Source organism: Candoia aspera, chromosome 5 (genome assembly GCF_035149785.1).
Source record: "Candoia aspera isolate rCanAsp1 chromosome 5, rCanAsp1.hap2, whole genome shotgun sequence".
Taxonomy (NCBI): Eukaryota; Metazoa; Chordata; class Lepidosauria; order Squamata; family Boidae; genus Candoia; species Candoia aspera.
The window spans coordinates 113,290,436-113,303,872 of record NC_086157.1 but is presented as its reverse complement, the minus strand read 5'-3'; the positions used below and the strand labels follow the sequence as shown (position 1 = coordinate 113,303,872).

Here is a 13,437-nt window from a genome sequence, read left to right as displayed (position 1 = left end):
AACTCCCAGAATTCCCCAGCCAGCATTCCGCACCCTAACCAGTGGACACCCCTGGAATGGGCGCTTTGTATACAGGTAGTTCTCGTTTAATGACGGCAATTGGGACTAGAATTTCCATCGCTAAGCGACACGGTCATAAAGTGCGATGTCATGTGATGACACCACTTAGTGATGGCTGTTCTGGCAGATCTGGTTGCTGGTGTTAAGTGAATCCAGGGTGGTCATTAAGCACGGCGTCACGTGGTCGCCATTTGCAACCTCCTGCTGGCTCCCCCACTGACTTTGCTTGCTGGAAGCCAGCAGTGAGGGTCTGTCAGCCTTGTGAGGTAGACCAGATGGAAAACATGACCAGATGAGCTAATCCTACTTTATTGTAAGGCTGCATTGACGGAATTTTGCAAGTCTGCAAGTGCAAATATCTCGCCGTCTCCTTTGCAGCCCGAGAAGCCGGGGAGGGTCCCTCCTGAGCCTCTTTCTCCACCCATTATGCAGCTGTGGTCTAAGCCCTCTCTTATCTGACCGTTCCCTTGGCAGCGTCTCTTCCCCCCGTCTCTCAAGGTCTTACAAGGTCGCACATGGCAATCGTGTGACCATGGGATGCTGCAACAGCCAGAACTCCGAGGACTGGTCGTAAATACCACTCGATCAGTGCCGTTGTGAGTTCAAACAGTTGCTGAGCAAGTGGTCATTAAACAAGGACTACCTGTACTGTGTGGGCGATGAGGCTAGTAGCAAACCACAAATAGTACAAATACAACTACTACCATTGCCACTGATAACACTGATCCCTTGGATAGTCCCATCAACTCTCGGGGGTCAGTATCGACCACTTTGCAGAATCCTGCTTCCAACATAAACATGTTTAGGTTAGGATGCTAATGTCCAGCATGTTTTGATCTTGATTTGGGTTTGGGAAGAAGCTGCCCACCGAGCTTATGAGCTGCTGAGCCCAACCGCAAGGAAGGCTCTGTGTTTGTGTGTGAGTGTGTGTGTGTGATTCTGTGCCTGGTCTGTCTTCATGCACAAGTTGATTGACTGATTGGATTGATTATGTGCTATCAGGTCTGTGTTGACTCTTAGGAACCACACAGATTTTCAGCATGATGATCTGTCCCCAGCCTGGTTCTTCAGGCCTTCCAAGGGTGCCCCCATCGCCACTGGAGCTGAGTCCCTCCACCTTGCTGCCTGCCGTCCTCTTCTTCTTATGCATGGGGTGGTTGTTGTTTATTCGTTTAGTCGCTTCCGACTCTTCGTGACTTCATGGACCAGCCCACGCCAGAGCTTCCTGTCGGTCGTCAACACCCCCAGCTCCCCCAGGGACGAGTCCGTCACCTCTAGAATATCATCCATCCATCTTGCCCTTGGTCGGCCCCTCTTCCTTTTGCCTTCCACTCTCCCTAGCATCAGCATCTTCTCCAGGGTGTCCTGTCTTCTCATTATGTGGCCAAAGTATTTCAGTTTTGCCTTTAATATCATTCCCTCAAGTGAGCAGTCTGGCTTTATTTCCTGGAGGATGGACTGGTTTGATCTTCTTGCAGTCCAAGGCACTCAGAATTTTCCTCCAACACCACAGTTCAAAAGCATCGATCTTCCTTCGCTCAGCCTTCCTTATGGTCCAGCTCTCGCAGCCATATGTTACTACAGGGAACACCATTGCTTTAACTATGCGGGCCTTTGTTGTCAGTGTGATGTCTCTGCTCTTAACTATTTTATCGAGATTTGTCATTGCTCTTCTCCCAAGGATTAAGCGTCTTCTGATTTCCTGACTGCAGTCAGCATCTGCAGTAATCTTTGCACCTAGGAATACAAAGTCTTTCACTGCTTCTACATTTTCTCCCTCTTATTTGCCAGTTATCAATCAAGCTGGTTGCCATAATCTTGGTTTTTTTGAGGTTTAGCTGCAAGCCAGCTTTTGCACTTTCTTCTTTCACCTTCATCATAAGGCTCCTCAGTTCCTCTTCACTTTCAGCCATCAAAGTGGTATCATCTGCATATCTGAGATTGTTAATGTTTCTTCCAGAGATTTTAACTCCAGCCTTGGATTCCTCAAGGCCAGCTTGTCGCATGATGTGTTCTGCATACAAGTTGAATAGGTAGGGTGAGAGTATACAGCCCTGCCGTACTCCTTTCCCAATCTTAAACCAGTCTGTTGTTCCGTGGTCTGTTCTTACTGTTGCTACTTGGTCGTTATACAGATTCTTCAGGAGGCATACAAGATGACTTGGTATCCCCATACCACTAAGAACTTGCCACAATTTGTTATGGTCCACACAGTCAAAGGCTTTAGAATAGTCAATAAAACAGAAATAGATGTTTTTCTGAAACTCCCTGGCTTTTTCCATTATCCAGCGGATATTGGCAATTTGGTCTCTAGTTCCTCTGCCTTTTCTAAACCCAGCTTGTACATCTGGCAATTCTCGCTCCATGAACTGCTGAATTCTACCTTGCAGGATTTTGAGCATTACCTTACTGGCATGTGAAATGAGTGCCACTGTTCGATAGTTTGAACATTCTTTAGTGTTTCCCTTTTTTGGTATGGGGATATAAGTTGATTTTTTCCAGTCTGATGGCCATTCTTGTGTTTTCCAAATTTGCTGGCATATAGCATGCATTACCTTGACAGCATCATCTTGCAAGATTTTGAACAGTTCAGCTGGGATGCCGTCGTCTCCTGTTGCCTTGTTATTAGCAATGCTTCTTAAGGCCCACTCAACCTCACTCTTCAGGATGTCTGGCTCTAGCTCACCGACCACACCGTCAAAGGTATCCCCGATATTGTTATCCTTCCTATACAGGTCTTCTGTATATTCTTGCCACCTTTTCTTGATCTCTTCTTCTTCTGTTAGGTCCTTGCCATCTTTGTTTTTGATCATACCCATTTTTGCCTGGAATTTACCTCCAATGTTTCTAATTTTCTGGAAGAGGTCTCTTGTCCTTCCTATTCTATTGTCTTCTTCCACTTCCGCGCATTGCTTGTTTAAAAATAATTCCTTATCTCTTCTGGCTAACCTCTGGAATTTTGCATTTAATTGGGCATATCTCCCCCTATCACTGTTGCCTTTTGCTTTCCTTCTTTCTTGGGCTACTTCTAGTGTCTCAGCAGACAGCCATTTTGCCTTCTTGGTTTTCTCTTTCTTTGGGATGTATTTTGTTGCCACCTCCTGAACAATGCTGCCAACTTCTGTCCAGAGTTCTTCCGGGACCCTATCTACTAAGTCCAGTCCCTTAAATCTATTCTTCACCTCCACTGCATATTCCTTAGGAATATTAGTGAGCTCATATCTAGCTGATCTGTGGGTCTTCCCTAATCTCTTTAGTCTGATCCTAAATTGTGCAAGAAGAAGTTCGTGATCTGAACTACAGTCAGCTCCAGGCCTTGTTTTTACCGACTGTACAGATGTCCACCACCTTTGGCTGCAAAGGATGTAATCAATCTGATTTCGGTGTTGTCCATCTGGTGAAGTCCATGTATAAAGCCGTCTCTTAGGTTGTTGGAAGAGAGTGTTTGTTATGCAGAGTGAATTGTCTTGGCAAAATTCTATCAGCCCATGTCCTGCTTCGTTTTGTTCTCCCAGGCCATACTTACCTGCAATTCGAGGTGTCATTTGACTGCCCACCTTAGCATTCCAGTCTCCTGTGATGAAAATAACATCTCTTTTAGGCGTGTTGTCCAGTAGGTGCTGCAGATCCTCATAGAACTGCTCTACTTCAGCTTCTTCAGCATTTGTGGTTGGGGCGTATATTTGGATCACTGTGATGTTAGATGGCTTGCCCTGAATTCGAATTGAGATCATTCTGTCGTTTTTTGGGTTGTATCCAAGCACTGCTTTAGCCACTTTACTATTAATTATGAAGGCTACTCCATTTCTTCTGTGGTCCTCTTGTCCGCAGTAGTAGATCTGGTGGTCATTTGATGTGAAGTGGCCCATTCCAGTCCATTTCAGTTCACTGACGCCCAGAATGTCTATCTTTAATCTTGTCATCTCACCAATAACCACATCCAATTTGCCCTGGCAAATTGCATGGGGTGGGGGGTGGAATAATTCTGACAGAGTTTGTGCCCTTAAGGAATATGGAGCTGACCTTGGGAACAGGGAAGGAATGAGTAAGCCTCTAAGGGGAGACTTGCAGAAAAGACAACTCGGTCTTGAAAAAGGGGAAAGTTCGAGAAAGAAACTCAAAATAACCCCGCCTTGATTTGGTTTGGTGTAAGATGAAACTCAGACAGGTTTTCAAAGCTTCTGTTATTATACCCTACCAGGATGAAGTAGCATCCCTGAATCCCTTCAGTGTCTGTTTCTTAACTTGGCCTACCGTGAAGGGCTGACAACAACCTTGAAAGCCTGTCCAAGCTTCTTTCTGTCCCATCTTATACTAAACAATCCAAGGTGGGGTTATTTTGAGGTGGGTTTTTTTCCATGCTGGCTTCAAATTCTGGACTCTGTAATGGCTTCTCCAAGTCTTAAGAATGTGTTCCTTCCTCCCGAGGTATGCCGGTGTGTCAAATTTCTCAGTGCGCCCCATTTTAAGCTAATGGCTCAGCTAAAACAGAATCCCATTGTTTCTGTTTAATATGAAACAATAGCTCACCCATCAGAGATTTTCTTTTTCTTCTGGAGATATTTAGAAAAAATTCTGATTCCCTGACCCACTATTTTAGCAGAGAAATATCGATTTGTCCAGCTCTTGAACCTATGATGGCTTCGGAAGGTAACAGATTATTCCCCCAGACTCAGAGAAAGTCTGAAAGGGTCCAGCTGGCCCTAACACAACAGCTGTGCGACTCACTCATCCTTCCACCATCTTTCCTACCAAAGAGAGCTGAGGGGGGATCAGAAATGGACGCGCATCCTAAGTCTCTTTGGTCTTGCAGCTGGTGAAGACGGTGGACCTGGACCCAGGCACGAACTACATCTTCGGTTTCCATCCTCATGGCATCATGGTGGCTGGCGCGTTCATTAACTTCTGCACCGAAGCAACTGGCTTTTCCAAGCAATTCCCGGGACTGACTCCTCACATGATGATGTTAAATCTCTGGTTCCGGGCCCCCTTTTTCCGGGACTACCTGATGAGTGGAGGTAAGCAAACTCAGGAAGGATCTCTGATGAACTGGGAACCTTCTGGAAGAGGAGGAGAAAGCTTCTCCGGTCCAGGGTGAGCTGCGGATCCTCTGGGAATTTTGACGGGTCTCGCTCCCGCCAAATGGTTATTGCTGGAGGAAACATCTGTTGGAGAAAACGGGTGGATTTCTTTTCACCCCGTTTACAACCTTCACGTTTTCTCTCCCTTCCCCACGGCCCTGCAGGGATTTCGTTGGGGACTCAAGCGGGGCACCAGAATACTTCGGTCTCCAGATGCTTATTATGGGTTGGCAAAGCCAGGTCAAGCCCACATGGACAATGCTCCGTGGGCAAGACTTTGGCACAGAAAAACAGGGTGTATTTATAACTGAGCCACAAGGAGATACAGGAATATATTACATGATTGGCTATGGATAGTTTAAAAGAGATTCTCTAGGTCAGTGTTTCTCAAGCTTGGCGACTTTCAGATGGGTGGACTTCAACTTCCAGAATTCCCCAGGGCTGGCTAGGGAATTCTGGGAGTTGGAGTCCACCCATCTGAAAGTTGCCAAGCTTGAGAAACACCATGCTAGAGGGTGGCCCTTTGTTATGCACCATGCTGGCTTCCCATTTTAAAAATTAAAATAGTTTATTTTAAAGGTGGGGCAGAGAGCTTGGTAGTTTCCAAAGGAAGCCACCACAGAACTATGGGCGACCCAGATGGAGGAGAAGGCCGATATGTGGTTCCTGCATCTGGCTTTAACATTCCTCTTCTTTCTCCTGCTTTTCTTCACCCAGGTTTAATTCCCTCTGACAAGGAATCGGCTTCCTACCTTTTGAGGAAGGAGGGAGGTGGAAATGTCATCATCATCGCGGTGGGAGGGGCCCAAGAGGCCCTAGATGCCCGCCCTGGAGCATTTACCCTCCTGTTGGAAAGCCGGAAGGGCTTCGTTCGGCTGGCCATAGAGCATGGGTGAGTCGGAATGGCCTTTGGAGGACATGGTCTTCTTGTGCAGGTAGTCCTCGCTTAACGACCACAATTGAGACTCGGACCCAATTTTATGACCTTTTTTGTGGCAGTCATTAAGTAAATCACCACGATCGTTAAGCAAACCATGCGGTTCCCCACTGATTTTGCTTGCCAGCAGCCAGCCGGGAAGGTAGAAAATGACCATGGGATGCTGTGATGGTCATAAATGCGAACCAGTTGCCAAGTTGCCAAGTGCCCAAATCATGATCATGTGACCACAGGGATGCTGCAACAGTCATAAGTGTGAGCACTGGTTGTAAGTTGGTTTTTTTGACACTGTCATAAGTCTGAACCATCGCTAAACGAATGGTCATTGAGTGAGGACTACCTGTACAGCTATTGTCAGAACTCTGCTTGTGGCTAGAGTTACCTCATTTCCTGGTCCGAGTGGGATTGTTCTGCTGTCCAGGAATCCTGGTTGGTATCAAGCCCCCCACAGCTGGGCAAGATCAAGGAAGTATCCTTAATGCCCCTCTGGGGTAAATGCAGAATCTTGGACCCTTCATGAGGAATTTTGCAGCCTCTTTCATCGAGAGTTGTTAAGGTGGAGTCTCTCGGAACCATCTACAATGCTTCTTTCCAGCTTTCTCCCCACCTGGGCTCAGTTGCTGCGTAGGAGGTCAGCTGCCACCTTCTCTCTCGTGACTGTTGATGCCTAACCTCCCGTTCGTTCCTTTCCATAGCTGGTTTCCAAAATGCAGGGCTGTATTGATCGCCAAAGGGGAGGGTGGGTTTAGTCACTGCCCGAATTTGCTCTCCCTCCCTTGCAGGAACAAAGGGGAAGCGGGCTTTGAAAGCATCCTGGAGCTCTCGCACCAGCCTGCTAACCGTGACATTTGTCCCAGTTCAGCTGCTAAGGCATGGTGCCCTGTCTGAAAGCCGGCTGGAAACATTTCCTGCCCGGAACAGCCGGCCAGCTGGTCAGGTCTTCCAACCTGTTGTAGCTTTATGCCTCTCACTACAAAACCAGTGCAGCTGTTCATAATCTTGCCCTAGGGAATTACATGGTCTTGGTGACTCCTGAGCCATGCATGCCCTTGGCTCAACTTCACATCTCCCTCCTTCCCTCCCTCCCTCCCTCCCTTCCTTCCTTCCTTCCCCTACCTCAAGGTCCCCTGATTAGAAATGGGGGAACAAGTGGATATGGTTTGATCCAAAATGAGATTTCTGGGATGGATCCAATTGCTCTCTTTATGCTAGGACACATATAGCTAAATGACTTATTTCTGGGTTAATATAGACTGGAGGTATTAATAGCAGCTAAAGAACTGGCAGCTGTGAAGGGGTTAATGCTTTGACGGTGCCTCTTATGATCCAGCTGAGCTTAGAAAGAATTGCCAATCTATTGCAAATTATCCATAATTCTACCAAGAGATCTTGATTTATCTTTGTCCCAGCTCTGATTATATATTATTATTATTATTTTATTTCTTCTAATTTGCCCAAGAACTAAGGTTCCTTAAGCAGATTACAGAGTTTCTAAAAACATTTTATAAACTAAGAGACACCCCCCATATAATTAAATGCAATTAATAAATAGCCAGAGAACCAGTTTGGTGCAGTGGTTAAAGGCACCAGGCTAGAAACCAGGAAACTGTGAGTTCTAGTCCTGCCTTAGGCATGAAGCCAGCAGGGTGACCTTGGGCCAGTCATTCTCTCTCAGCCCCAGGAAGGAGGCAATAGCAAACCACATCCAAAACATGTGGCCAAGAAAACTGCAGGAGCTCGTCCAGGTGGTCACTAGGAGTCAACACTGACTTGAAAGCATCAAAAATAATGATGATTAAAAAAAATAATTAGCATAGAAAAGATGCAAAATATATACAAGTTTAAGCTGTATTCAAACACACCTAACCTATAGTAGTTCCTGAATCAACCCATTTTCTGGGTTCATTTGAGCCATAAACTAACCACAGAACCTGGCTTTGCCCAACACATGAAAATTTTGACCAAGGTTGAACACTAATCAAATGTAGTACATTATTCAGCTTTCTTCAAAGTCTATCATTCTATGATTCTATATATGTTCTACCAAAATCAGCCAGGTCTTCACCTGTCCTGGTTAAGTGTGTTGTGTGGACAAGGTATTGGATGGGCCCTTAAAATCTTACTGGCCACAAAGCTGTAAAAATGCCAAGGAGAAATGGGTATGCCTTGGACTGCTGATGAAGACATTTTTTATTTTATTTTATTTATTTATCAAATTTATGGCCGCCCATCTCACTGAAGGTGACTCTGGGGGGTGTACAATAATCCAATAGAACAACGCATATATAAAAACAATCATATAACCAGGCCTTGAGGGACTTACAGAACATCAAGAGAGATGGAGCCTACCCACATCATCAACATCACGCTCAACCCCTGGAGATGACTTTTGCCCCTTGAAGTCCAAGCGTGAAGAGGGGTGGGGATACCACCACATGTCATTCACAGACTTCCTTCTAGGTTGAAAACCGTCAAGGAACAGGGCTTGAGAAGGGCTACAAACCGGACCGAATATCAGCTACTCTGCCTGGGTACATATAAAAGGCCCTAATCCATCTTCTGCAGCCACCCAGCCTGCCTCAGCTGCCCCAGCCCCACTGATTCAATCCCTTCCTTCCTGCTCTTAGCACGCCGCTGGTCCCTGTGTTTTCCTTTGGAGAGAATGAGCTGTATGATCAAGTCGAGAACCCCAAAGGGTCCTGGCTGAGGTGGACGCAAGAGTGTCTCCAGAAGGTCATGGGGATCTCCTTGCCTCTCTTCCACGCCAGAGGGATCTTCCAATACACCTTTGGATTTATTCCATATCGGCGGCCAATCTACACCGTGGGTAAGTCCCTGTTTGTTACGTGGCATCTAGAAAGAAGAGGCAGGTAAAACAGGGAAGGGGCTCCTGTGCATGTTCCACCTGCATCATTCTTGATGCTCCCGTAGCTTCTCAAAGGATTATTCTGTGTTGTTTCAAAAAGGACTTCTGATGCCAGCTTGGCCGGAATCAGCATCGCTGAACAGTTGAATGGGATTCCAGCTGGGATGTAGACCTGCAGCTAAGAAAGTATCTCCAAGGCTTTGATGCATTTGCCTTTTTTTAAAATGTAATTCAGAGGATAACATTATGCAGTTTTGCAAATAAATGCAAACGACATAATTTTCTCCACCCCTGATGCTTCTGATTCCTAGCCCCCCCCTTCTCTTCAAGGATCTGAGGCTAGTGATGCTGAATGGCCAACTCTTGCTAAGGCAAAATGCAGCATCGGCTTGTCCCAGTTTCTAATGCTTGCATCGAAATTGTGCCTTTCACCCAGGAAGGAGCACATGGGACTGTTCAGTGTGCAGAATGAATGCAAAAGGAACAATAAAACAAAACAACTGACAGTAGAAACCGAATCCAGACCCAAATGGGACAGAAGCATCATCACCTACTCCCTATAGACCAGCATTTCTCAACCTTGGCAACTTTAATCTGTGTGGACTTCAACCCCCAGAATTCCCCTGCCAGCCATGCTTGTGGGGGAATTCTGGGAGTTGAAGTCCACGCAGCTTAAAGCCGCTAAGGTTGAGAAATGCTGATCTGGTGTTTCCTGCAAAGCTAGAAAATGTGTAATTTTTATTGTCTCTTGGGTCCATTGATAAAAACACGCCTTTTAAAAAACTGAGTGCAAGTCTTGGTGACCTGCATCCAGGCCATCTTCTAAGCAAAAATATGGAAGTGGGGTGTTTTTCAACCTCCCAGTCTAGCCTCCAGCCCTGGGATTCTCTGGCGATCTCTCATCCAAATATGAAACAAATCTGACTTTATTTAGCATGTTGAGGTCAGCCCAGGCTAGCTAGGTACTGACCCCTTCTTTGGAGGTCCATCCACCCAGCAGAAATAGATTTCCAGAAAAGTAAAATGTCCCTGGAGTCAGGGGCTACATGGGCCCATCACTTTCACCTTCTCAGCAACAGCACGGAAATCGGAGATGTTTGACTTCCTACTCTTTCAGCCCTTCGAGGGAGGCCAGGCCAAGAATAGATACTGTTGGGGTTTGTGGAATAGATTAACCGAACCTTGAAAGCCTGTCCGCAGTCTTCACTGCTCCCTTTATAAGGGCAACAAGGTCAAGGCAATCTCTTTCTCACACTTTCTACTTTTCAAAGACGAACTCCTTGGCCTCCCCTCCTTCCTTCTCAAGGCCAGAGCTACATTCCTCTACCTACTCTAAAGTACAGCCTTGGACTTTCTAGTTGGTCTCCCATCCAAATCCTGCCCTTCAGCCTTTGGAGATCCACCATCGTTGCTCAGTACTGCCATCTGCTGGGCGTGAGGCTGTAGTTTCCTCCTCCTTATTTAGCATCCTGCCCCAACCAAATCTGCAGATACAAAGTTCTGCTTGGTGATTGGTACTGCTAGGGGCACGCACAGGTTCCTGCTTCAGCTGTGTCCTCCTGCTTGGTTGTCCTGCTTTCCCTTAATGTAATGGTCTGTGGGAAAGACCTTGGGAGGCGAGGCCAAGAGATGCTGCCAAGGGAATGGATAGATAAGAGGCTGCTGAGCCCACAGCTGGACTGTAGGAGAGGCAGGAGGCTCAGAAGGGACCCTCCCTAGTTTCTCGGGCTGTAAAGGAGACATGGAGAGAATTGTACTTTCAGACTTGCAAGATTCTGCTAATGTAGCCTCCCAATAGTCGAATCAGCTCATCTGGCCATGTTTCCTGTCTGGTCCACCTGGGAAGGCTGACACTTAATGCCTTAATGTTTGTCTCCCTCCAACCCCCCGCCCCCAGTGGGAAAACCCATTCAGGTTAAGAAGAAGCACAACCCCAGCCAAGACGAAGTGGATGAGCTCCATCAAAGATACCTGGAGGCGCTCTGCAAGCTATTTGAGGAACACAAACTGAAGTACGACGTGCCAGAGGACCGGCATCTTTCTTTCAGATGAGACCGGAAAGCCACGAACCACGTGTCTTCTTTGGCACTGGTGGGAAAGAACTGAAAACATGTGACGGGTCAAGCAGGAAGAACTTCCTTTCCCACCCTGGTGGCTGCGAAGCTGCCTCTTTCTCACCCTTGTTCTGTATCGGTCCCTTTTTCTGGGGGTGGGGATGAAATAGGTTTTGGAGTTCAAAAGAGCATCTCTGGCATTGGAAGACGGTTCTCCGAGCATGAACAAGGATTGGAAGAAAATGAGCAATAGGGAATTTAGCAGAAAGAAATTGTACTCAACAGGGAATCCGTCTAATGCACTGTTTTTCATCCTTGGCAACTTTAAGATGGGCGGACTTCAACTCCCAGAATTCCTGAGCCAGCATGCTGGCTCAGGAATACTGGGAGTTGAAGTCCACAGGCACTGGCTGGGGAATTCTGGGAGTTGAAGTCCGCCCATCTTAAAATTTCCAAGGCTGAAAAACACTGGTCTAATGGTTTGAAGACCACGGCTTCTACCTTTCCCATACGTGGTTACGGGACCAATGATCTGGTTAGAAGATTGCAAACTTTTCAAATGAATGGACTAGCCCATGCTGTAGCAGCTGCAGGAAGGAGCGTCATGATCCATAGCCCCTCGTGTGACCATTTGTAATCAAATCATGGCAGAAGCAGATATACTGCGTTGCCTTTTACCGCTTGTCTGGACCACTTTAGTTTCATTGCTCTGCTGCTCTTGTCTGTATTTTTTTAGATCGTAAGAGTTGGACCTACAGTGTATAAAGAACACAAAGTATTTTGAAGGACTGTTTTTGTAAACTGCCTTATGGGACCCAGGTTTCGGCTGAAAAGCAAAATGAAAATGTCTGAAATAAGATCAGTTGAAGGAAGAGAGTTGGGGTCAGTTATCCCTAATGGGAAATTTCCCAGCAAAACGTGGAGGTCCCTTGCAATCCAAAGAATTAGATACAATTACGATTATTAATGCAATTTGCTACTTTTCCCTTGAAAACACCCAGACAGCACCATGGCTGCGTTTACACGACACATTTAACCAGATCAGTTACAAACCAAACTGCTGCATTCAGACAAACATACTAAGTTTGGTTCATATTAATTTGGATTCCCCTTTTGACCATGTGGTGTGAACTCAACCTGCTTGGTTAGTTTATGGCTCTGTATATTTTGTACACTCAGAAAAATGAGTTTTTTCAATAATCCAAAGAACTGGTGTGGGGCAGTGGTGAAAGCGTTGGGCCTGGGTCCCAGTTTTAAGACCTCTTGCAGCTGTAGAAGACCCTTGAGTGGCATGGGATAGTCACTCATCTCCATGCAGCTTACCTCACAGGGCTGTGTTGTGGGGCAAAATAAGAGGACAGAGTGATATGGACATCTCCAGAAGGAAATGTGGGATATACAGGTAGTCCTCACTTAACAACCATTCATTTAGTGACAGTTCAGACTTACAATGGTGTAGAAAAAAACAACTTATGTCCGGTTCTCACACTTATAACCGTTGCAGCATCCCTGAGGTCACGTGATCACGATTTGGGCACTCGGCGACCAGTTTGCAATTATGACCGTCGCAGCGTCCTGTGGTCACATGATTGCCATTTTCAACCTTCCCAGCCAGCTTCTGGCAAGCAAAAGCAACAGGGAACCATGTGGTTGCTTAACAACTATGTGTTTCACTTAACGCCTGTGGTGATTCACTTAACGACCACCACAAAAGGTCATAAAATCGGCTTGGATTTGCTTAATGACCGCTTTGCTTAGCAACTGAAATTCTGGTCCCAATTCTGGTCATTAAGTGAGGACTACCTGTAAGTCTGAGAACTAAGAGAGGCAGAGTAGTCTAGGAGTGGGAGATGCAGCCTCAAATCCTTCCACAGAAGATCCGGGGGGGTGGTCTTTGGACCAGTCAGTCCCTGCCCTTCAGCTCCCCTCCCTGGGCTCTCTTTGACTGGATTAAAATAAAGTGAGATCCCTCGACAAGCTGCCTTTTGCTCCTGCAGAAAAGTGGAGAAGTAAATCTAGCTAACAAATTAGCGAGCTCTTTCAAGAGAACAATTAAGAAATCCAGGGAGAATGTTCTAAACCTCTTGACACATTCCCCCAGTAACCTTAGCTGTAATCCTCTGGAACGATGAAGTGGTTGCTGAATGTAATTTCTTTGTGGGCTATTTCTAGTGGTCTGTGGCTTGAACGATTAGTCTGGGACAGTGTTTCTCAACCTTGGCAACTTTAAGATGGATGGACTTCAACTCCCAAAACTCCGCAGCCAGCATGGCTGGTTGAGGAATTCTGGGAGTTGAAGTCCACCCATTGTAAAGTTGCCAAGGTTGAGAAACACTGGTCTGGGAGGTGCTTGAAGGAATCAGCAGATTTCGCCTGGGGTTGGAGACGGTGGGAAAGGCCACATGGCTGATTGCTACATCATCTCTGGTGGCTTTTGGG

At 46.4% G+C, this 13,437-nt stretch overlaps 2 protein-coding genes across 2 annotated transcripts in view; one reads left to right on the top strand and one right to left on the bottom strand.

Moving 5' to 3' along the window:
- The window catches only part of LOC134499304 (2-acylglycerol O-acyltransferase 2-A-like), a 29,534-nt gene extending 18,474 nt beyond the window's left edge, over positions 1-11,060 (top strand). Inside the window, exons 3-6 of the mRNA XM_063305975.1 lie at positions 4,874-5,078; positions 5,859-6,033; positions 8,706-8,905; positions 10,842-11,060. Coding sequence (XP_063162045.1) covers positions 4,874-5,078; positions 5,859-6,033; positions 8,706-8,905; positions 10,842-10,996 — 735 coding nt within the window. The 3' untranslated portion in view covers positions 10,997-11,060. The remainder of the gene's footprint in view (positions 1-4,873; positions 5,079-5,858; positions 6,034-8,705; positions 8,906-10,841) is intronic.
- The window catches only part of SERPINH1 (serpin family H member 1), a 415,650-nt gene that overhangs the window by 268,921 nt on the left and 133,292 nt on the right, over positions 1-13,437 (bottom strand). The gene's annotated exons all lie outside the window — the stretch shown is intronic.